Genomic DNA, 22,156 nt, shown 5'->3' with positions numbered 1-22,156 from the left:
GTTCCTGACGTGGGAACAATACAGAGCTATAGCCAGGTGCAGTAAGTGCTGTTTAACATTAAATTTTTTTATCCTAGCACATCACATCCATATTTTATGTATTTTTTCTCATTAGTGACAGGGATAGTTAAAATATGACCAGATTTTTATGATCATAAGATCATATTCTGACATCTGATCAAAATCTAAGTCAGCTAATAAAGTAAGTCTGGTCAGTATAGCACGTGGAGTGACCAGAGGAAGGAAGAGGAGAAACAACACATCTGCCAGTTGCAACCTCTTTCTTTTTAACTTTCTATTGATTCTTTGTGAATTTCACATCAGGCACTCCAATCCCACTCATCTCCCTGTCCCTTTGTATCTACCCTCCACCCTTGCAGCTTCATTCCCAAAAGAAAATAAGATACAATTTTAAAACTTGTCTTGTTGTGGAAGCTGTAGTGTGTCAGTGTGCCACACAGTCTATCCTTTTATCCATGCTTCTTTGCATGCAAATGTCCATTGCAGTGAGTCACTGGTCTGGTTTGAGGCCTCTGGTTTCAATGCTAGATCCGCATGGGGACTCCTTTCAGATATCCTGTTGTTACCCTGTGTTATGGAGATACTGCAGCTTTGGATCTGCAGAACCAGACCTTTTATGTGCTCCAGGAGATTATAGATGGGGTAGATGTTGTAGTGGGTCAATTCAAAGCCCTGGATCTGGGCCTGGGAGGCAGCTGAGTTAGTCAGCCTGCACGCTCTCCCTGCATCCTAGTCACCAGGATGAATTATCTAGCACAGTCCTGGCTAGTTCACCCAATGCTACAGGCAACAAGGGGCAAAGTCAGCTCTCCTGCTTTCATGCCCTTGGCTCACCCAGATTATCTCCACCAGGGTCAGCTCTTAATGTATTGTCTAGGAGAGGTAGTTACTACTTCTTTAAAAAGTAGATTCTTAGGTGACCTTGATATCAGACATTTTCCATGAGTAAATTATCATTAAAATGTCCCTGGCTTCCAGTCTCAATACTTATAATCTGGCCATTACTAAAACCATGCCATTCCTGCTGTGTCAATCTAACTGTCAGTTTCTTACCCCATCCCAGACCTGACCACGTCTGATACAGAAGGGCATCTGATCTCATCTGCACGATTTTCTACCTTTTAAGATTTTGTCTCAAACCCCAAGCACAAAGCTTTTGTCTCTTTTAGAAATGTTCGACACAAACCAATGGGAATCAGGCAACCAAGTACTTGTGGATTAACATCCACGAGTGTTCCTGTGGAGTAAGTGCTAGACTATGTCCTAGGTATAGGAAGGTAAAGACACAATTCATGTCCTTCATAATCCTGGAATCATCTATTTCAATCATCAAAAACTGTTTCTTAGCTTTTGCCACCAGAGAGCAGAGCAGTCAGTGAATCCCAAATAGAGCAAAAGAATGAATTTCCTATTATCCAGAAAACATCTGCAGCAAAATGATGTTCAAACTAATCACAGACCCCGGAAAGTCCCGCAGCTATGCTCACTATGATGTTTTAACAGATGCTTTCAAAACTGTTCCTGATGGTTAAGCCTTACATTCTCATTGACACAATATGGGGTGGGCACACCCGTACGTAACTCATAGCTCCCAGGACTAGGTATGCTTGTCTATAAGTCGATTAAAAGCAATTCTAAGCCTGAGAATACTTGATACACCTTTCTTCACAAGTGCCAAGTAACTTGGGGTTACCCTTTTCCAGGCCTTTCCAGACTCAAGTCTTTGAGACAGCTTCCCTCACACAATGAACCCCCTGGGTTTGTTTAGGCCTGTTAGGAGGTATATAAAGATTTCAGGTCATATTGAATCATCAATTTGGAATAAGTTCATAACTAAGCCTTTAATAAAATCACACGCTTCCTCTGGCTATACTGCATGTTACACACATAGAAAGCCATTAGAAATCAGTAGGAAGGAAGAGATTTTGACCTTGAGAAGGTGATAATGGAATGAATGACATACATCCACCTTCTGGGAATAGTTTACACCATCTCTCTTTCCTAGCATGCCAACCATAAGAGCTCAACTGAGAATCAGTGTTGTTTGAGAAGCCAGCACCATCACAATTCTATTTTCTACATAGAACGCAAGGCTTTTTAGAACCATCCCACTTCTATATTGCAACGCCATACCCAAGTGTAAAGCTAATGTCCATTGTTGACTTGATTAACTTAGAATTACCTAAGAGGCACACTTCTGAGTGCATCTGTGAGCTGTGAGAGTGTTTCCAGAGATGATTCTCTGAGGAGGAAAGACTCACTCTATCTATGGGTGGCACCATCCTATGGGCTTTGATCCCAAGTAGTTAAAATAGGAAAAGGGAGAAAGACATCAGAGCACCAGCAATCCCCAGCAGTAGCCTTGCATGCCTGCTGCCATGTCTTCCCTGCCATGATGGAATCTCTCTCCAGCCACTGTGATCCAAAACCAAACCTCCTCCCAAAGTTGCTTCTTCTCGGGTATTGATTGGTCTCAGGGACAAGAAACAGAGCTAAGACCCCATGTGAGTACCATTTCTATGTGTGAATAGTTGGGTTGGATTATCTTAAGATATGCATGTGTACTGACTAGTTTTGTGTCAACTTGACACAGGCTGGAGTTATCACTGAGAAAGGAGCTTCAGTTGGGGAAATGCCTCCACGAGATCCAACTGTAAGGCATTTTCTCAATTAGTGATCAAGGGGGAAGTTCCCCTTGTGGGTGGTGCCATCTCTGGGCTGGTAGTCTTGGTTCTAGAAAAGAGCAAGCTGAGCAAGCCAGGGGAAGCAAGCCAGTAAAGAACATCCCTCCATGGCTTCTGCATCAGCTCCTGCTTTCTGACCTGCTTGAGTTTCAGTCCTGACTTCCTTTGGTGATGAACAGCAGTGTGGAAGTGTAAGCAGAATAAACCCTTTCCTCCCCAACTTGCTTCTTGGTCATGATGTTTGTGCAGGAATAGAAACCCTGACTAAGACAGCATATTTCTTTCAATCAGCATAATGAATTTGCAGTCCAAACCTGAGCCATGGTCTTTCAGGTGAGAAGCATTATTCCTGTGAGTAAAATAGGAAGGCCAAAATCATTATTCAACAAGACTTGCCTAGTTTCTTAGCGTTCCTCTATTTCACCAAAAGAATAACAATAATATGCTTTCCCTTTGGGTTTTTTCGTTGTTTTTGTTTTTTTCTTATGTTGTTTCAGATATTGGGAAAAGACTACCTGTAGGTTAGAATTGGTCAGCTCCTCCCACCCCACCCCCACTTTTAAATCAAGTTTTATCAGGACACAGCCATCCCCATTTAGTTAGAAATTGTCTATGGCTATTTCTACACTATAGTTTTAGAGATTAATAATTGTGGCAGAGATCATTTAGTGCATAAGGCCTAAAATATTTATTATATAGTTCTCTATAAAAAGTGTCTGCTGTCCTCGGGTATAAACAATTACATCATGTACATGGTCTGAAATATTTACCCTTCAACCTTATAGCAGAAAACAAAATATGTGGCCAGCTGCCCTATCAAAATTTCAGCAGAGAGAAATGACGATGATGAAGATGATTAGCATCAGGGATTCAGCCCTCTATTTCCCAAGTGTTCCAGCTATGGATGCATCTGGACTATATCCCAAATCTGACCACCTACTCCTGCTGTAAGTACTTTGGATGAATGGAACTTTAGTTTGCCATTCTCGCTCTTGGTGCAGGCTGCGACACCACACTGTCTTATAACTGTCCGCTTTCACAGTCCTGTAGGAATAGCATTAAGGACAGTATGAAGCTGGATGTTAGCTTTTTCTCTCAGAAGCCAAGTGTTTTGAGAGCCTTCCCTTCCCCCAAGGAACTGGTTATCTTTAGTTTTCTGACAGTAAACACTCTGTGACTAACCACATATCCCTGTTCAATATGGCTGCCAGGACCCTTAACACTAAACTGGAAGCTGAGTCCAAGTGGCTCTCCATGACTTGGGAAGCTATGAGTTTTTCTTCTTCTGTCCTTGGCACTCTGATTTATTCATTACCCAGTCGTGCTCTCTGTTTCTTATTTATGTCCTAACAACTTCATTATGTGTTTCTGTTGCCATAAATCCTCTTGAACAGACAAGGCCTAGAGCAAATGGATAAAAAAAGGTCCCCATGGCAACTGAACGCTAAAGTGTTTGACCTACTGGGTTTTGTCTTCAGGTCATTCATTAGCTCTGGGAGGAAGAGACACACACTTTGTTCACCTCTATTTTAGCTACAGAGTCAGGACAATGCCAGGCACAGAACAGACCCTCCATAGAAACTTCATAACTAATGTCACTCACGACGTGTTCAATACCTGGAGTGACAATGCCACAGACCTCACCAGGCAGTCACTGATAGAGCCTCCGTCCTTAGCCAATGAAAACAAATGCAAATGTTCTTTGTGGTGAACAGGGAGCTAAGGGTTCCACCCGAACAGGTAGGTGTAGAAGACAATAGTTATAGATAGCAATCACCAGCACACTGCAAACGAGGCAGATCTGATATTTACCAGCCCATCTTCCCTTTCTACAATGTCCTAAAACAAAGCAAGTTTGTCTAAGGCATTAAAGTTAAGTCAGTTTGACTTTCTGGCAATTGTGAGAAGACTGTGAACTTTGCTGCATACTAGAATTAGCGGGGAGAGGATTGTCCTTACAAAACAATAGTGTTAGGCCCTTGGCCCAGACATGTTGATTTAATTTGTATGGGGAATCCCTTGGGCACTGGGATTTGGTGGCTCTTCTGGGTGATTTGGATGTTGTTAGTCAGTCGGAACCACTGCAATGGTGTCTTCTCAGTGAGTCCTCTGCCTCATCCCACAGATGACTGGCCTGAGCTTAAATGTCAGTTTTTAAAAAGATTTAGAACAATAGTCTAAGGAATTCTCGGAATGACCATGAAGGATTCCTCTGTAGCCACAGCAGCTATAGTAGCTAGACTATCAGAACGACACAGCCATGACAAACAAACAAACAAACATAGGGAAGGGCACCTGTCTACTTTAGCAGATAGGGTAAGATCTGAGGCAGGATGGTATAAAAGTTGCTGCCTCCAATTTGCCTGCAGCTCGCACCTCAATGCTGAGAACAGGGTTTGGCCCACTCTAGGTCTGTTGCAATATCACCTACTGCATGCAGCAATCTCTACACAAATACCCACTCAGCATCCAGACACCAAGTACCATGTTTTTCCCTCTCAGATTCATCCCTCTTTGATGACTGTGTGCAGGCAGTTTGGATGTGGTTCAGGAATAGCAACCAGATACACCCAGGCTAGAATTCTGGCTTGGCCACTGGCTAGCTGGTGGTCTTGAGTAAGTCATTTAAGCTCTCTAAGACTTTGTTTCCTAAGTTGGATAAAAAAATAATACAGCCTTGCCTATAGGATAATTGGGAGCATCACACCAGAAAATGTGTGCGAAAAGGGCTTCGGAGAGTATCACTCATCATAAAAGTCTTATGATTCTTCCTATGAAAGAATTGAATGATTCTGAATATGATTAACAAATAACCATATTCTTAATGCTAGTGTCGTATGATGGCACACACTTGTTTATTTGTATTATTTTTATTATTGTTGTATGTTTGTTTGTGGCGGTGGGGGTATGTATACAAGTGCCACAGTGCATGTGTGGAGGTCAGAGGACAACTTTTGGCAGTTGGTTCTCTTCGTCTATCACGTGGGTGCTAGGGATTGAGTATTGACTGCCCTGTGGAATCATTGTTGATCTTGTCCGTCTTCTGCCAATTACCTTCCACATGTCTGTCCCTGAAATGACTTCTTCAGCAATAAAATGTTCCTTTGTTAATAGTCATTAGTAACTGGGAGATCTAAAAAACCCTCAGATGGGGTCCTGACCACTGTCTCTGCTTATGGAGGAGACAGGAAATTGTTGAAGCTGGTTCAGTGTTATAACATAGTAAGAGCCTCTAGGTCTTTTGACTCCAGGCAAATGATCTGATGCCACCCCATACAAAAGAACCCATGTTCCAGGATCACTTCTCGTGCAAAAGGTCTGACCATTTTGTCCTGATTTGTATGGTCTTCAAAGCTGGCTTATAGCCTTATGTAAAGTAAGTTTCTGATAAGTGTTTGATAAATGAGTGTTGGAAGGATTGTTGTTTGGCTTTAAAAAAAAAAAACCTGCATGTAAATCAAGGCAGAGAGATGTGCTAGTTGCTAAATCCATGCAGAGCCGCCAGATGTTAGCTTGGAGTCTATAGGAGATGTTGCAGCCAGGCGGGAGGGGGGAACTGTGTGTTACCAACAGCTATTGGCAGCATCTGACTTACAATGCTGATGTAGGATGAATTCCAGAGGGAAACAGCATATGGCCCTGAAATCTGGTACAGCATCACATGTGCAGTCAGTCGGCCACATGAGGCATGTGAACGTGGAGTCAGGACAACCTTGGAAGATACCCTGAGCCTAATGTGGATAGTATCTCCCACAGGAAATCCTGGCCATTTATCTGGAAAGCTTCCAGGTAAAAACACTGCCATGTAACATCTGAACCATATTTTGTAGAAGAGAACGTGAAGCCCACAGAGCAGGGGATTTGGATGGAACACATAAAAAAAAAGAAAAATAACTACACCGAACTGCCTCTTTTTCTTTCTTTAAGTCATAGAATTAATTGGAAACACGAGTTCAAACATAATTGAGCAAGGCAGCAGCTAGTCCATACAGGACCTTTGTATGAATTACAAGATGGGACCCCACCTGGGTGGGAAAGGGATACAAAGGCACCTCCCCTCTTGGCTAGCTTTGGACTTTGACTTCAGCTTGCCTGTTAGGCTGGGTGCCTTTGTACAGTGCACTGACTGTACATCTACACCCCGAAACATAGTCTCACTTAGGCTTTGCCTTAGTTACTTTCCTACTGCTGTGACGAAACACGGTGACTTACGAAAGGCAACTTACGAAAGAAAGCATTTAGATAGGTTGGGGTCTCAAGTGCCCAGAGGGTTAGCGTTCATGCTCATCATGGCAGGAATCCTGGCAATAGGCAAAAAAAAGGTCTGGCATTGGAGGTGCCTGAGTGCTTATGTCTGATTGACAAGCATGAGACAGACAGAGACCATTAATAGGCTTATATAATAATGTGGGCTTATGAAACCTCAAAGCCCATCCCCAGTGACACACCTCCAACAAGGCCACGCCTTCTAGCCCTACCCAAACAGTTCCACCAACTATAGACAAAGCATTCAGATGCATGAGTCTATGGGGGTCATTCTCATCCCACCCACCCACCCACCTACCCGCCACCTTGCCATCTGCAATAGCCAGGAGAGCTGGGCCTGAGGTCATGAGAGTGGGAGAGTTAGCCCTGCCTCTGCACTAGCTGTATCTAGCACACAGGAGAGTGGGCACGACCCCTCACCTGAGCAATACAGTGGAACTGGCCCTTATGGCAAAGGCATGGGTGAGCCATCACCAAGGGTGTGAGAGCAGCCCAGCCCCTCACAGGCTGCAACACTTGAGAGAGTGAGCCCCACACCTTGACTGGGCAGCTGACACCTTGACTGGCTCTGGAGGTATAGGTGCAGGTGAGCCGGCCCTGAGGGCATAAGAGCAAGAGAACTGACCCAGCCTCTTACTGATGATGGCATTGGATGGCCTAGTCAAAGCAGTGCTGGAGAGCTCACCCTGGTGGTGAGGAAAAGGGAGAGCCAGCAGGCTGACCAGTTCAGCTACCACCCACGCTGGCTCAGATCCAGGGCTCTGAATTGGCCCACCCTAAAAATCTATATCATCTGCAAATGGTTGGGACACTTGAAAAGGTCCTGCTTTTTGAAAGCTGTGGGATCTCCATGACAACAGGATAATTGGGAGGAATTCCAAAGAGGATCCAATATTGATGGTGTTACAGAAGCCAGAGATCTTCCCAACCATACCAGTGACTCATTGCAATAAACATTTGTAGTGGGAATTCTGGAATTTTTGTTCCTTTAAAAAAAACCCACAGAAGTATTATTAGAATATGTTTTTGTTTTAATCCCAGGTATAGGATATGGGGCTACTCCACAGCAGCTGACTGTGATTTGCCTCGTGCTCTAGCAGAGCTGTGGTTTTGCCAACTGCTGATAGTGTCTGTGGTTGTGGGACATTTGGAATTTTGGATATTTTTCAGAGGGAAATAAACTGCTTGTGCCCCAAGAGGCAGGGTTGGTGGTTGGTTGTGGTTTTTGTTTTTTGTTTTTTTGTTTTGTTTTGTTTTGTTTTTTTTAGCAGTTGTGGTCAATGAAGAAACAAGAAAGAAATTAGAGTCACAGATCTCATTCTCTGTCTCTCTGTCTCTCTGTCTCTGTCTGTCTGTCTGTCTCTCTCCTTGCCTTCTTTCTCTCCCATCTCGTGATAGGGAGTGAACTGGGGGAGGGGGATAAAGGGTAGGGAAAAGAAGAACCCACAAAGAAGCAGTGACCAGCTACAAACATTAGCAAATGAAGATTAGCAAGTGAGGATGTGTGAACAGAGGGGTAGACTGTGGGACACACTGTGACCCACTACAGCTTCCACAATGAGATGTTTTCTATGCTTTGTTGTTGTGTGTTTTTTTGAGGGGGAGATTTCAAGGGCAAAGGGCTAATCTGAAGGGACAGGGAGATGAGTGAGACTGGAGTACATGAGGGAAATTAAAAAAGAATCATAAAAAGTTGTTGTTGTTGTTGTTTGTTTGTTTTTTAAATCAACAAGCCCCTTTGAGTCTAGCAGAAAGAATGAAAGAATTATTTGGAGAAAATTAAACCAAAGGACCCCTTAGATGCTCTCTCAAAGATCCCATCTAGCAAATGCTACTTTAAGTGATGAGATGCTGATTGGATTTTCCTCATTAAATCCTAGCCATAGCATGTGGGCAAGGGAAACAGAGTGGGTGCATTCGCTCATTTCTTGGTTGGAATTATTGCCCATCCCTGTTTACTCTACATCACACTGGTGTTGGGCCTGGGAGACCATGGACTCAGAAATACCACCCCACACCCCGCATCCCACACCCCACACCCTGCACCCTAGTCACAGCAGCACTTCCTCCCCTAGTTCCTGTGCAAATATGCAACCTTCCCTCTTTTATTAACATGATCATACAGAGACAGTAGAGTTTCACCATGAGGTGCCTCTGATTGAAGACCACTTAGAGGCTCTTTATAGTTTAGAAGACAGCCGTAAACCTATCAGCTTTTGCCAAGAGAGGTTAATTCACTGTACCTGAACTCTCTAGAAGCAGAAGGAGGGCCTCCCACCTAACAAGAAACTATGATACCGTTACTCTATTTTTCATAGCAGTAGCTAACAGGTAGGTAATTATAAAGAACGGGCTATGTGTTTAGTGCTTAAAGGACAAATAGGAAAATCCCAGGGAAACTGGATACTACTAGGAAATATTTTTCCAATAGTTTTCAAGACATCCTACTAACAGGCATATTTAGCAAAGCAAAGCAGAGAGCCAAGTTGTTTTCGTTTGCCATGACTACAGGGTTGCAGAACTGTTGAAGTAGAAAATTATAATTGTAGGTATCATAATACCACATGAGACTGTCTCTAATCAATCTCGCCAAGAAAGCTAACCAGCCATATAATTATATTCCATTGAGGAAAGACTCAGAGTTTGATGCAATGATTTCACTGGGTCAGCTCCTGCCTACTCTTCTGGGCATGGCTTAAATGTCATCTCCCACGGAAGAGCTTCCTAGATTCCTGCCCTACATTAGTTCCCTCAATATGTATGCCCAACTAAGTTCTCAAAATCATGTTTTCTAAGTTGTACATTAATTACAAGTTTGGGATCAACCATAATGGTGGCAATCTGTCAGCTCTCAGTGTCTGACCACTTTTCCCAGCTGCCCTTCCTTCACAGAACCAAGACTGAAATTTTCCTACTGTTAGGATTGGAAGAGTCTCATAGCTATGGGCACTGAAAAGACAGGACCAAGGCTACAAACAGACAGGACAACTCAGTGATAGGAGACTGTCTTGGCACTAAAATGTCCCTTGGGGTGTTGGCGGCAAAAGGGACACAGCGCCTAGCACCAATGGAGCCCTGGATATGAAGTGATGGCAGTGGTACCAAGCCTTATTAAGTTGCTATTTCTAAAGGCAGTAGATCCTTAGTTCACCCAGAAGCTTAAAACAGTCATAGTAAATCCTATGAAGGCTAGAAAGCCATAATCAGGACAAAGGAGTCCCTGAGAATTCAAGTTGGGGTGGAGTGCCTTAGGGCTTCCTTCTTGCCTCCGACTTGACTTTTTCAGGGTCTCAGGCAGGACAGATTTCCCTGAACATTTCCAAGGCCATTGAGCAGGCCAGGGATTTATCACCACAACAGGATTTTAGGGTCAATTTGGTTGGCATGTAGAATGACTTTTTTTTTTTCCATTATCTGTTTCCTGACTCTGACCTCAAATTAAGGTCAAAGAGGGAGTCTAAGCTGCCTTAAAGAACCTTTCCCTTCCTGAATCAGAATGTATGTGTTGGTGGGGAGTGGAGGGGGATGATGGAGGAGAGGGTAATGTGAGTTGAATCACTGAGAGATGACTCAGAAACCAGAGGCCCTTTCAGATCTTCACATGACACCCTGGCAAGTCTATTTTCTCTTTGCTTTTCTTATTATATGTGACTCATCAAAGCTCAGCTCTGTTCTTTTTGTTTCATTTGTTACAGTGTTGGGGGTCAAGGTAGTAAAATGTTCAACCCTCTGTTACATCCCCGGTGCTCTCAAGGTTTCTTGAGTAAGTTAAGTTAATCACTTACTAGAGTCCTTTTTCGGTGCCAGGAATTTACAGGTAATGTTTGATTTTCCTACTGATTTCCCGTGGTAGCCATCTATTATTCCCATTTTCTCAGATGGATATCATAGGGAGAACAAATAAGATAATTCATCAGGAAGGTGGAATATCACCTCGTTGGATTTAAGGCTCACTCAATATGAGAAAATGGCACCGTAAACTTAACCAACTAACTCTGGCTGGTGAGGTCATGGACCTTAGCGGAGAGCCTATGACTGCCACATTCCTAAACCAGAATAATTCCCAACTGCATTTAAATACTTATCCTTATACCCACAAGTAAGTGTGGCTTTCATCTTGCATCAAAAACACTTGTCTTTGCAATAGACAGAAACCATTACGGAAATCCACAACCAGCCTACAATGAAGAGAACAACAGATTTTGGCATGCCCATTCCCAACTGATACATTTATAGCACAGTCCCTCCACCTAAGGCTAAGGAAACATCTTGAAGAGGGTGTCGTAGGATCAACATGAGTCTTCTGTATGTCACAAGGAGTTGTACCCATGAAATCTTAACAATGTGGTCACATAGACTAGACCTATATAATGACAATACCAGCCAACATCCCAAAATAGATGGGGAAAATCTTAGAAGGTCCCACCTTTGGATGAAGAGCTACAGTTGGTTGATAGCTACTAAAAGAAGAATCTGTCTTCTCCAGGGACCAGCCCCTGAGATGGGTTACCCATCTCAAAGTTGCCAGCCCCAAATAATGTGAATATGAGCAAAACTAAATGGACTCACCATGTTTATTATTATACGCATACATGCATGTGACAATAAGAAATAAAGAAGAAGAGGTCGTGAGTTTGTGAGGAAGTGGGGAAATATAGGAAGAGTTGCAGAGGGAAGAGAGTAGGGAAATGATGTAAATGCAGTCCTCAAGTGTGAAATTCTCACAAAGAAATGCTTTTTTAAAAAAAGAGGAGGGCAGAAAGATAGGCAGTTGGTAAGTTCAAGGCCAGCCTAGGATATATACTGAGTTCCAGGCCAAATTAAGCTATAAGGTAAAACTTTATTTGAAAAAAATATTGTTTATTGATTTTGGTGAGAATGTGGAGACAGGGGATTCCTTATCCATTTCTGGTAAGGGTAGAAACTGGAACATCCACTATGGGAATTAAAGCTAAAAGCATAACTACCATTTGGTAAGTTTAGCCGTCCTAGGTATAAAGGATTATAAGTCATTATACCCCAGAGAAACAGTTACATCTATATTTATTGCTTTACTACACATATCAGGCCAGAAATGAAACCAGCCTAGATATCCATTAATAGATGAATGGATAAAGAAAATGTGGTATATGTACACATTGAAGTTTCATTCAATTATAAAGAAAAAGGAGTTTATTACATCTATAGGAAAATGGATGGAACTGGAGATCATTATGTTATGTGAAATAAGCCAGATGCAGACAAATTTCCCAAGTTTCTTCTCATAGGTGAAGTCTAGATTTAAATTTGGGGGGAGGGTAGAAAGAGATCTATGAGAGGGGAGGAAGAGGTCTAAGGGAAGGAGGGAACAGGAGAGAATAACTGAATGTATGTGACAGGAACACAGAAGGAAAGACTGGGAAAAGAGAGGGGAGCAACGGGGTGAGTGGGGTAGAAGTGGGAGATGAGTAAGAAGAAAATCTGATCTATTTGCCTGAAAAATACCACAATGAAACACTTGACCTTGAATGCCATGATAGTTAATTACCAGTTTCATGCAACCTAGGATCACGTACAAAGAAAGTCTCAATGAGGGATGTCTAGATTAGCTGTTCTATGGGTATGCCTGTGGACATTATCTTAATTACATACGTTGAGATGGGAAGAGGCACCCGTGGGGATGATGTCATTTTCTGGGCAGGGGATTCTGCATTGGGTAAGAGCAGAGACAGCAAGCAGAGCACTAGAACACATGTACTCTTTGCCCTTACCTCCTGATATTAATGGGATGTGGCCAGCTCCCTCAAGCTTCCATGGTGGTGACTTCTCTGCTAGCTCTGCTATGGTATGCTATAACCTGGAACTGTGAGCCAAACGAATCCTTTCTTCCCTAAGTTATCTTTGTCAGGGTATTTTGTCACAGCAGCCAGAAGGAAAATCAAGTCAGCAATTAGAACATTAAATCTTGAGTTTTGTTTGTTTTTTTTTTTAATGGTGGAGGAGTAATGCCAGTCCTTAGATTTCCCCGACTATGCACTTCAAAGTTGCCCATTGATTTCCAGCAGTACCATGAAGCACAGGCTACTACAATGCTGTGCTTACAGACAGTTTCTGCATCGAGCAAACAGCAAAGATTTTGTATGAAACGTATTGTTGGAAGCTGTGTCTGTATATATTTTTGTCCTCTAGTAAGTCGAGTTTAGACCACACAAGAGGTGACCAGGAGCCTCCCCTACCGTGGATCACTGACTCATCAGAACCTCAAATTTCACTATGAAATATTGGAAGGCTAGGATAAAACACAGACTCAGCACAAGGTTTTCAAGTGCTACTGAACACCATGTATTATTTTCAAACAATGTGCCTGTTGTAGTATGTGCATGTAGGTATGTAGATGCACACTCCTTTGGGGATATTGGGGACAGAAAAAAGGAAGGAGGAAATGATAAACCCTTCCCACATGCTGATACTCAAGTTAAGGATTCTGGATACAGGGAAGGAATTAATATTTCTTGAGTGTGGATTAGTGATCAGCCACTGCACCTAGAGCTTTATAGAATTCCACCCCCCACTCCTCCCAGGCATCCTCCATCACTCACAGGCAGATCTCATCAACACTGCCTCTCAAGTTGAAGTTCAGAGTCGTTCAAGAATATATCTACAGGCAAGCATCTGGACCGTGACAAATACAGCCTTTAAGCCTGGGTCCATCCGATTTCAAACAATAGAATAGCAAAGAGGAAATAGATGCCAAAAAGGATCACAGGAAGCTACAGCCAATAGCTGAAGAGGAGTAGAAAGCCAAAGAGGACCACAGATTTCTACAGAGGAATAAGATGCTGAGGAGGACAGTGAGCTGCTTCCTATAGCACATGCAGAGTTACAGAGCTGTGTTTGGAATACTGCTGGTTTTCCTTATGGATATAAAATTTCTTTTCCTTATTTCCTTCCTTCCTTCCTTTCCTTTTTTTTTTTTTTTAAGGCAGGGTCTCATTATATGGCCCAGCTTGACCTAGGACTCATGATCCTCAGCTTCTTGAGTGTCAGGATCACGTGTGTGTGTGTGCGTGTGTGTGTGTGTGTGTGTATGTGTGTGTGTGTGTGATGTGTGTGTATGTGTGTGTGTATGTGTGTGTGTGTGTGTGTGTGGGAGATGTGTGTGTATGTGTGTGTGTGTGAGAGAGAGAGAGAGAGAGACAGAGAGACAGAGAGACAGAGAGAGATAGAGAGACAGAGAGATTATTACTGGCTCTGCTTTTATCTTAATTTTGTCCACAGTATAGTATGTTTTTCTAAAGCAACAGTATTTAAAGATCAGAAGATACAGTAACAAATGTTAGCGGAGAGAGCATAATGTGGTAGAACTAGTTTTGAAGCCCTAAGTTCCTTTAAGCCTTAGCCCAATGATTTCACTTCTAGTTGTGCACCAAGAGTGCTGCAACCCACGTCTGGACAACTGCCGGTGAACATCCACACTGTGTTCATTCTCACAGTCGAAAATGGAAACTGCACCAATAAGTGGAACCCAGCAACTGACAAATGGAAAACAAAACATGGCCATCCACACAAGGGAACATGACTCAGTCGTAAAAAGAATGAAGTGTTGATACCCTGAATGATATAGAAGGCCAGGGCAATGGATAACAAGTGAAAGCTGACAGGCATGTCACATGTTGAGGGATTCCCTGTGACTTGAGCAAATGGGATTCTATTTAGAGGCAATGTCTAGAATAGGCAAATCCACAGAGTCAGAAGTAGGTCATTGGTTGCTGGGACATGGATGCTGGAGGAGTGTTGGAAGGGAGGTGACAGTTAAAATGGATAAGGTCTCATTGTGGACCTGTGAAAATGTAAGATTTATTGAGGTGGTGGTGACTGCATTCCTTTGTCAATGCAAAAACCAAGGACAGTTGAACTTTAAACGAGCAAATTATATAGTGTATGGGCTATATGGCCATAAAGCCATCATATATTTATATTTAGAAAACAGTACAATGACAAAACCCCAAATTATATATTTTGTATATGCTCAATAAATATCAACTTAGTGATCATACCAAAGTACTTTATGACTCTTTTGAAATCATTCTAGTTCATTTAAACCCAATTACCTCTTTGTAGTGTCTATTACTTAGAAAGTGTGCTGACTATATGCAATATAATCTGAAGCATCCCCAAATTCAACTATCTTTGAGTTGAATGTTGGTGCTTGCTGATAACCTAAAGGGTTTCACAGCCCTGCTGTGCTGAGTCCCACCTATACAACACCCAACACAACAAACTGTGTCAAAAGAGTCACCCTGATTATCTGACAACACACATGTTAACTGGTCCCTCATCACCCACATTAAACCAAACCCAGGCCTGCTGAAAGGCTCCAGTGGGACTCAGAGTCACCCTTAAATGAAGATGTCACTCACAGGGCCCTGAGCTGTTTAAAAAAAAGAAGATAGTTTCTTTTTCTTCTTCTTCTTCTCTACAAGGACATTCCCAAGAGCAGGTCCTGACAACACCAGTCTATTTATAGCCACATTAGAGCCCAGGTGGAACATGGGTGTGAAGAAAAAATATTAACACATTCCAGAGTTCAAATGCAATATAGTATCTGTGGTTAAGGAGGGGAAGGCAAATAAAACGACACCAGAATTTCAGATCTAGCTGAGGAAGTGCCCTGATGTAACTGGTTAAGGAGCATCTAAGGAGAAGGCATTTGAATACCCTAGAACAAAAATAAGGTAGAGAAATGTTGGGTCAAACAGCAAATAAATTATCTGGACAGACAAACTTCCTATGACTAGACTAGTAGACATATTAATATAATTGCCTCTAGGCCTGCCCCACCCCCAAAGATAGTTCTAAGCTTTCTTCAGAGAACAGAAACCTCATGAGGATACTTTAGATCAGATGGGGGGGGTGTGGCTTCAGGATGTTATAGCCATAGACCCAGATGTGTACTTTGGAAAGCATGTATTTCAAGTCTCTTGAATCTTACTGCAGCAGCAGCAACAACAACAAAACAACAACAACAAAAACCCAAAGTGATCCTTGGGCAAGGGGAAGCCTGGACCAGAGGGAAAGTTAAAAACAAACAAACAAAAAAACAAAACAAAACTGGAAAATACTGTTCAAGGTCCAGGATCTCAAAGATGTCACATGAGCACCTGTCTCCCATTGCAGAGGGCTGAATCACTGCTGTTATTACAGAGCAAAACCAGTCGGCAAGAACCATCTTCAATGAAATGAAACATGGCGTAAGAATATGGGGTGCTCCCATGGGGTGCTCCCTATTGAAAGGAAAACTAACACCTTTGTCTGTCATGGGAAGGAAAACGCACACATTTTCTACCATATTTCATCATTCCATGTCTGAAACGGTTGTGCGCGACGAGTGTTCTCTGGATGGAGAAGAATGGGCCTAGGAAACCAAAACTCTTCGCTGTAATTCCAGCAAGTGGCATGATCCAACCCTGACATCTAAATCCTGTTTTACTTGACTGTATTTGCCTTTCTACGTGGACAATTAAGGACCAGTAGAATGAAGGACTGCCTGTTTCCATGGTTTTATGCATGAGTGTTCTGCCTACATGTATGTCTGTGTATCATGTGTATGTGTGGTACCCACAGAGGCCAGAAGAAGGCATGAGAGCCACTGGAACTAAAGCTTCAGAAGGCTGTGAGCTGCCGTGGGGATGCTAGTGACTGAAGCCTGGTCCTGTGTCATAGCAATTGCTCTCAACGACTGAGCCATCTCTCCATCCCGAAGACTGATATTTTAAAAATAACTGTAAAGCTAAGCCAAGTGGAGGTAGTATAGCAAAAGAATAAAAAAGAATGCACCAGGGTTTGAAGTACACAGAATGCAAGAGGCTTTCCCAACAAAGACGGCAGGGGGACATACTAGGGTATTAGATAGCAGTAATGCATCTTATCTAGTGACAATCACCTGCAGCATCCGTCCATGATCCTGTCTGCACGTACAAAGGATGTATAAAGAGATAAGACCCTGGGGATTTGAGAACTGAAATCACTCTCAACATTTTTCAGGTTGTATTACTCCTGTCAGTGTTAATGTCTGGGATGTGCTCCCTGAGGGGTCACGGCTTGTCATAACCAATAAATAGACAAGATGGAGAGGAAAACTCATTGTAGAGACATCAACTTTTCTCACACAATTCACAAAGACAAGACCATAATGGAAGCTGCAATTGGCTTTGCTACTTGCCTGAGATTAGCATTCATCCATGCATCTTCCACTTGAGAGTTCTGGGCAAACTTTCCAACTATTCCTTCCCTGCCAGGCACATTGAACTTATCTAAACCCTCATGGTTCCTTGATGACATAAGGTAATAGAAAATGAAGCACTGGGAAATCCTAACGACAGATATTTTGCTCTAGGCACTTCTCTGGATTTATCACCAAGAATATCCATGACATAAAAGCACCCCTAGGTTGCTACCATTAAAGAAGGAAATGCTGGGTCTATTTCTTCTATTTGAGAGCATCATTTACCAGGTGTAAGAAATATGGGACAAAGTAGCCCAGGTTCTAATCCATTCTCTGCTTGTAATGAGGTAACCTTTATTGAGGGCTTCTTCCTGGATGGAGAGCTCTGCTGTTCAAAGTGAAGAGCACGGAGAAGACCAGCCTTAAAGAATTCTCCAGCTCTGTACACTTTGGCCACAAGCTTTGCATGATCCCTCTGTTTCAGTGACTTCCCTGCAAATACCTGTTTCTTGGTCACGGTGCCATCCACGGGGTCCACATATTCAAAGCTGTCAGTCTTTGCAATGCTGTAAATGTGGCTCCCTACAGCAAACTGCTGGCCGATGAAGGACTTGTCTGTCACTAGGGCCTCCAGATCCCTCATGATGTAATAGGTTGCCTTGGGCTCCAGTCCCTCGTAATCAAACCTGTTGGGGGAGAGCAAGGCACAGGAAAACAAAACCCAATCAGAGGGTGGGCAATTGAGTGGACCTCTCATGGATCTGGTTCCAGGAGATACAGAAAAGCACAAAGAAAAACATTGTGATTGGGTTACCTCACTCAGGATGATGCCCTCCAGATCCATCCATTTGCCTAGGAATTTCATAAATTCATTCTTTTTAATGGCTGAGTAGTACTCCATTGTGTAAATGTACCACATTTTCTGTATCCATTCCTCTGTTGAGGGGCAGAAAAGCACACATAGGTTTTTCTTTCTCCTCAAAGCCTTTCCAATGCAATCTCCACGTGGCAGCCCTTATAAAACTCACATTATGTGGCTCCTTTTGTATAAGCCCCTCCCCAAACTCCTATCATGTTGAGAACAAAACTTAAAACCCCAAGCATACTCTGTCACACACTGTAGGATTCAACCCTGCCCTGCTTAGCTTGATCAGACTTTGCTCTGCTTCACATCTTCCCACGCCCCTAGGTTTAGTTTCAAGTTTAAGTAGCTGTTGAAAAGAAGCTAAGACAGCAGATGCTGGCAAGGATGTGGAGAAAGAGGAACACTCCTCCATTGTTGGTGGGATTGCAAGCTTGTACAACCACTCTGGAAATCAGTCTGGCGGTTCCTCAGAAAATTGGACATAGTACTACCAGAGGATCCCGCAATACCTCTCCTGGGCATATATCCAGAAGATGTTCCAACTGGTAAGGACACATGCTCCACTATGTTCATAGCAGCCTTATTTATAATAGCCAGAAGCTGGAAAGAACCCAGATGCCCCTCAACAGAGGAATGGATACAGAAAATGTGGTACATTTACACAATGGAGTACTACTCAGCCATTAAAAAGAATGAATTTATGAAATTCCTAGGCAAATGGATGGATCTGGAGGGCATCATCCTGAGTGAGGTAACCCAATCACAAAGGAACTCACACAATATGTACTCACTGATAAGTGGATATTAGCCCAGAAACTTAGGATACCCAAGATATAAGATACAATTTGCTAAATGCATGAAACTCAAGAAGAATGAAGACCAAAGTGTGGACACTGTGCCCCTTCTTAGAATTGGGAACAAAACACCCATGGAAGGAGTTACAGAGACAAAGTTTGGAGCTGAGACGAAAGGATGGACCATCTAGAGACTGCCATATCTGGGGATCCACCCCATAATCAGCTTCCAAACGCTGACACCATTGCATACACTAGCAAGATTTTGCTGAAAGGACCCAGATAGAGCTGTCTCTTGTGAGACTATGCCGGGGCCTAGCAAACACAGAAGTGGATACTCACAGTCAGCTATTGGATGGATCACAGGGCCCCCAATGGAGGAGCTAGAGAAAGTACCCAAGGAGCTAAAGGGATCTGCAATCCTATAGGTGGAACAACAATATGAACTAACCAGTCCTCCTCCCTCCCCCTTCCCCGGAGCTCGTGTCTCTAGCTGCATTTGAATCAGAAGATGGCCTAGTCGACCATCAGTGGAAAGAAAGGCCCATTGGTAGTGCAAACTTTATATGCCTCAGTACAGGGGAACGACAGGGCCAAGAAGTGGGAGTGGGTGGGTGGGGGAGTGGGTGGGGGAGCGTGTGGGGGACTTTTGGGATAGCATTGGAAATGTAAATGAAATAAATACCTAATTAAAAATAACATAAAAAATTTTTAAAAAGGAAAGGAAAGAAGCTAAGAAGACATCTATAAAATTAATGCCACAAAGTGAGAGAATATCTCTTTCCTATCCACTGAAGATAATTAACTAAAAGAATCTGTACGCTATCTTAGAGACAAGCTCTGGCTCTTTAGGATCTAGCCCGAAGCAGGAACCCACATGCTGGGCAAAGAAGTGTCACAGAAGGTTCTGATCAAAGAAATAATTTTATTCAGATTTTACTTTTACTTACAAGAGAAAGGCATAGTTCAGTCAGATGTTCTAGCTTTACTCATAGTTTGGTTTCTGTGAATGTGAATTTATCAGTTATGTGGGGGTTCGTGTAATGGAGGGAGAGAGTTGGAGTGCATTTAAAGCTATTCTAAGCTTTATGTATGTTGGTTTATTTGTTAAGTAATAGTTGAACAAGTTAGAGATTTAATGATTGACAAATATATTTAAGACACTATGATGGTATTAGTACCGAGACAGACAGATTGATCAATGGAATAGAATTGAAAACCCAGAAATAAAACCACAAACGTATAGACACTTGATCTTTGACAAAGAAGCAAAAAAAAAAAAAAATACAATGGAGAAAAAGACAGCATCTTCAATAAATGGTGCTTGTCTAAGTGGCAGTTGCTTTGTAGAAAAGTGAAAATAGAACCATATTTGTCACCTTGCACAAAATCCAAGCCCAAGTGGATCAAGGACCTCAACATAAAACCAGATACACGGAATCTACTAGAAGAGAAAGTGGGAGAAAGCCTCAAACTCATTGGCACAGGGGGAAATTTTCTAAACAGAACTCCAATGGCTCAGGCTCTAAGATCAAGAATTGATAAATGGGACCTCATGAATCTGCTTCAATGCTTAGTTCTCATTCTGACACCTGACCTGCTCCCACCTCCTGCCCTCACTGCCAGTCCTCTCCTTCTTAACATTTTTAGGCTTCTTTATGCCTGGTACACTCAAAGAGCTGGCTTGTCCTGTTCTTCCTGAAAGTGCCAGTCTTACACACCCATCCATCTACCTGGGTAGCTTCCCTTTCTCTCCTTGCCTGTCACCACTGCACATTTTTCTTCTGCGTGGTCTCCCTATTTGTTGACTTCCAGTCTGCTTTTGCCCACCCTTCAGAATGTGAGTCTAAGAAGGCACAGGCCTTAGCTCTCTCATTCTTGGCTGTTTCTGGAGCTATGTGACCAGCCTGGGGTGAGGAAGCAATGGGGGAGTGAGAGGGACAGAAAAGAGGGCAAAAAGGGAACTGAGCTCACTATAAAAAAATCTCTGGAGAACTTGAAAGAAATGTCACAATTGTTCCATTCAAAAAAGTCTTCCTAGCCACAAGCTATTCGAATCGAATAGTAGGGCTGGGGTGGTAATCAGAAGAGAAAAAAAAAAAAAAGATCGAAATTATTCTTGGCTTGTTTATTTTGGAGTTTGAAATTTGATGATGCATACCACACAGCTGGCACAACGCCAGGCATCAGAGCTTTAAAAAAACATCTGTTCATTGGTTTGTTTGGTTTTTTTCCCCCTTAGTCACTAATATAAAGAAGTCATCTCTCCAAACATCACATATTTGTCTCCAGTTCCAGCTGGCACACCATGGAAGGGATGGGTATTTGCAAATGGAGCCAAAGGAGGGGCAGCTGAGCCCAAATAGTTGCCTTCAGTAGGGCTTTAACTTGGGGTGTTTTTGCCTCATGGAGAATATTCAGAGTGAGCTAAAAGACAGGAACCCTGAATATTTGTACAACTTTTATCAACTTCAAAGTTTTAAAGATGGCCAATAAACATCAGAACCCTTGCCAAAATGAGGGGCATGGAACCATACCATCTCCTTTTCTTCTTCCCACACCAGGTATTTCTTCCTTAGCTTTGGGGACAAGATAACAAGAAAGTCCTTATAACACTGTCAGCAAATGTATTCAGACATGGGATTCCCATTAGAGGTGGCCACTCTGAGAGGGGAAAGACCCATATAAGAGCCAGATCTAGCAGTGTGTATTTGTATTTGCAACAGTTAAGAGACTCAGGCAAGAGAATTAAATATGAATTCAAGGCCAGCCTAGCTCCATAGTAAGGTTAAAATAAAATTACACACACACACACACACACACACACACACACACACACACACACAAAAGCAGAAAGAGGCAGGAAGTTGGATAAGACAGGAGAGAGTTCGAGGCAAAAGTTTGATATATGAGAACATGTACTAATAAGGAAGACCATGTTGAGTCTAAATCTGAGATCATGTCCAAGCATCTGACCTAGTGTTCATTTTCATATACAAATGATTCCTGAGGCCTCCCTCCCCTCTCTATCCTGAGATCCCCTCCAGCCACCACCCCTAGCACAACCTCCAACTTCAAGGATACAACCTCTAAGTGGAGAACTGGTTCTGGGGTTTACCCATACAGAGAACATCGGGAGACTTTTCTCCGTTTCAACTTTAATTCCAGTATTACTGACAGTGAAATTGTTTTATGATTTTTGTCCTTGACAAGAAAGCTGTCAACTAGAAATCAAATTATTTCAAACCCCCGTCGTCCCTCTGACTTTCCCGCTAGTTGCTGGGATTGCAGGAGATTTTTGTCTTTTGCTCTATCTGCTCCG

At 42.7% G+C, this 22,156-nt stretch overlaps 1 protein-coding gene across 1 annotated transcript in view; it reads right to left on the bottom strand.

Moving 5' to 3' along the window:
• Pgm5 (phosphoglucomutase 5) overlaps nt 1-22,156 on the bottom strand; it is a 171,231-nt gene that overhangs the window by 26,228 nt on the left and 122,847 nt on the right. The window contains exon 9 of the mRNA XM_021152015.3: nt 17,678-17,861. Coding sequence (XP_021007674.1) covers nt 17,678-17,861 — 184 coding nt within the window. The remainder of the gene's footprint in view (nt 1-17,677; nt 17,862-22,156) is intronic.

The sequence above is a fragment of the Mus caroli genome, unplaced genomic scaffold (genome assembly GCF_978045245.1).
Source record: "Mus caroli unplaced genomic scaffold, Mus_caroli_1 scaffold_20, whole genome shotgun sequence".
Lineage (NCBI taxonomy): Eukaryota > Metazoa > Chordata > Mammalia > Rodentia > Muridae > Mus > Mus caroli.
Note: the sequence above shows the minus strand (reverse complement) of the source record. Positions and strands in the feature narration are given on the sequence as shown.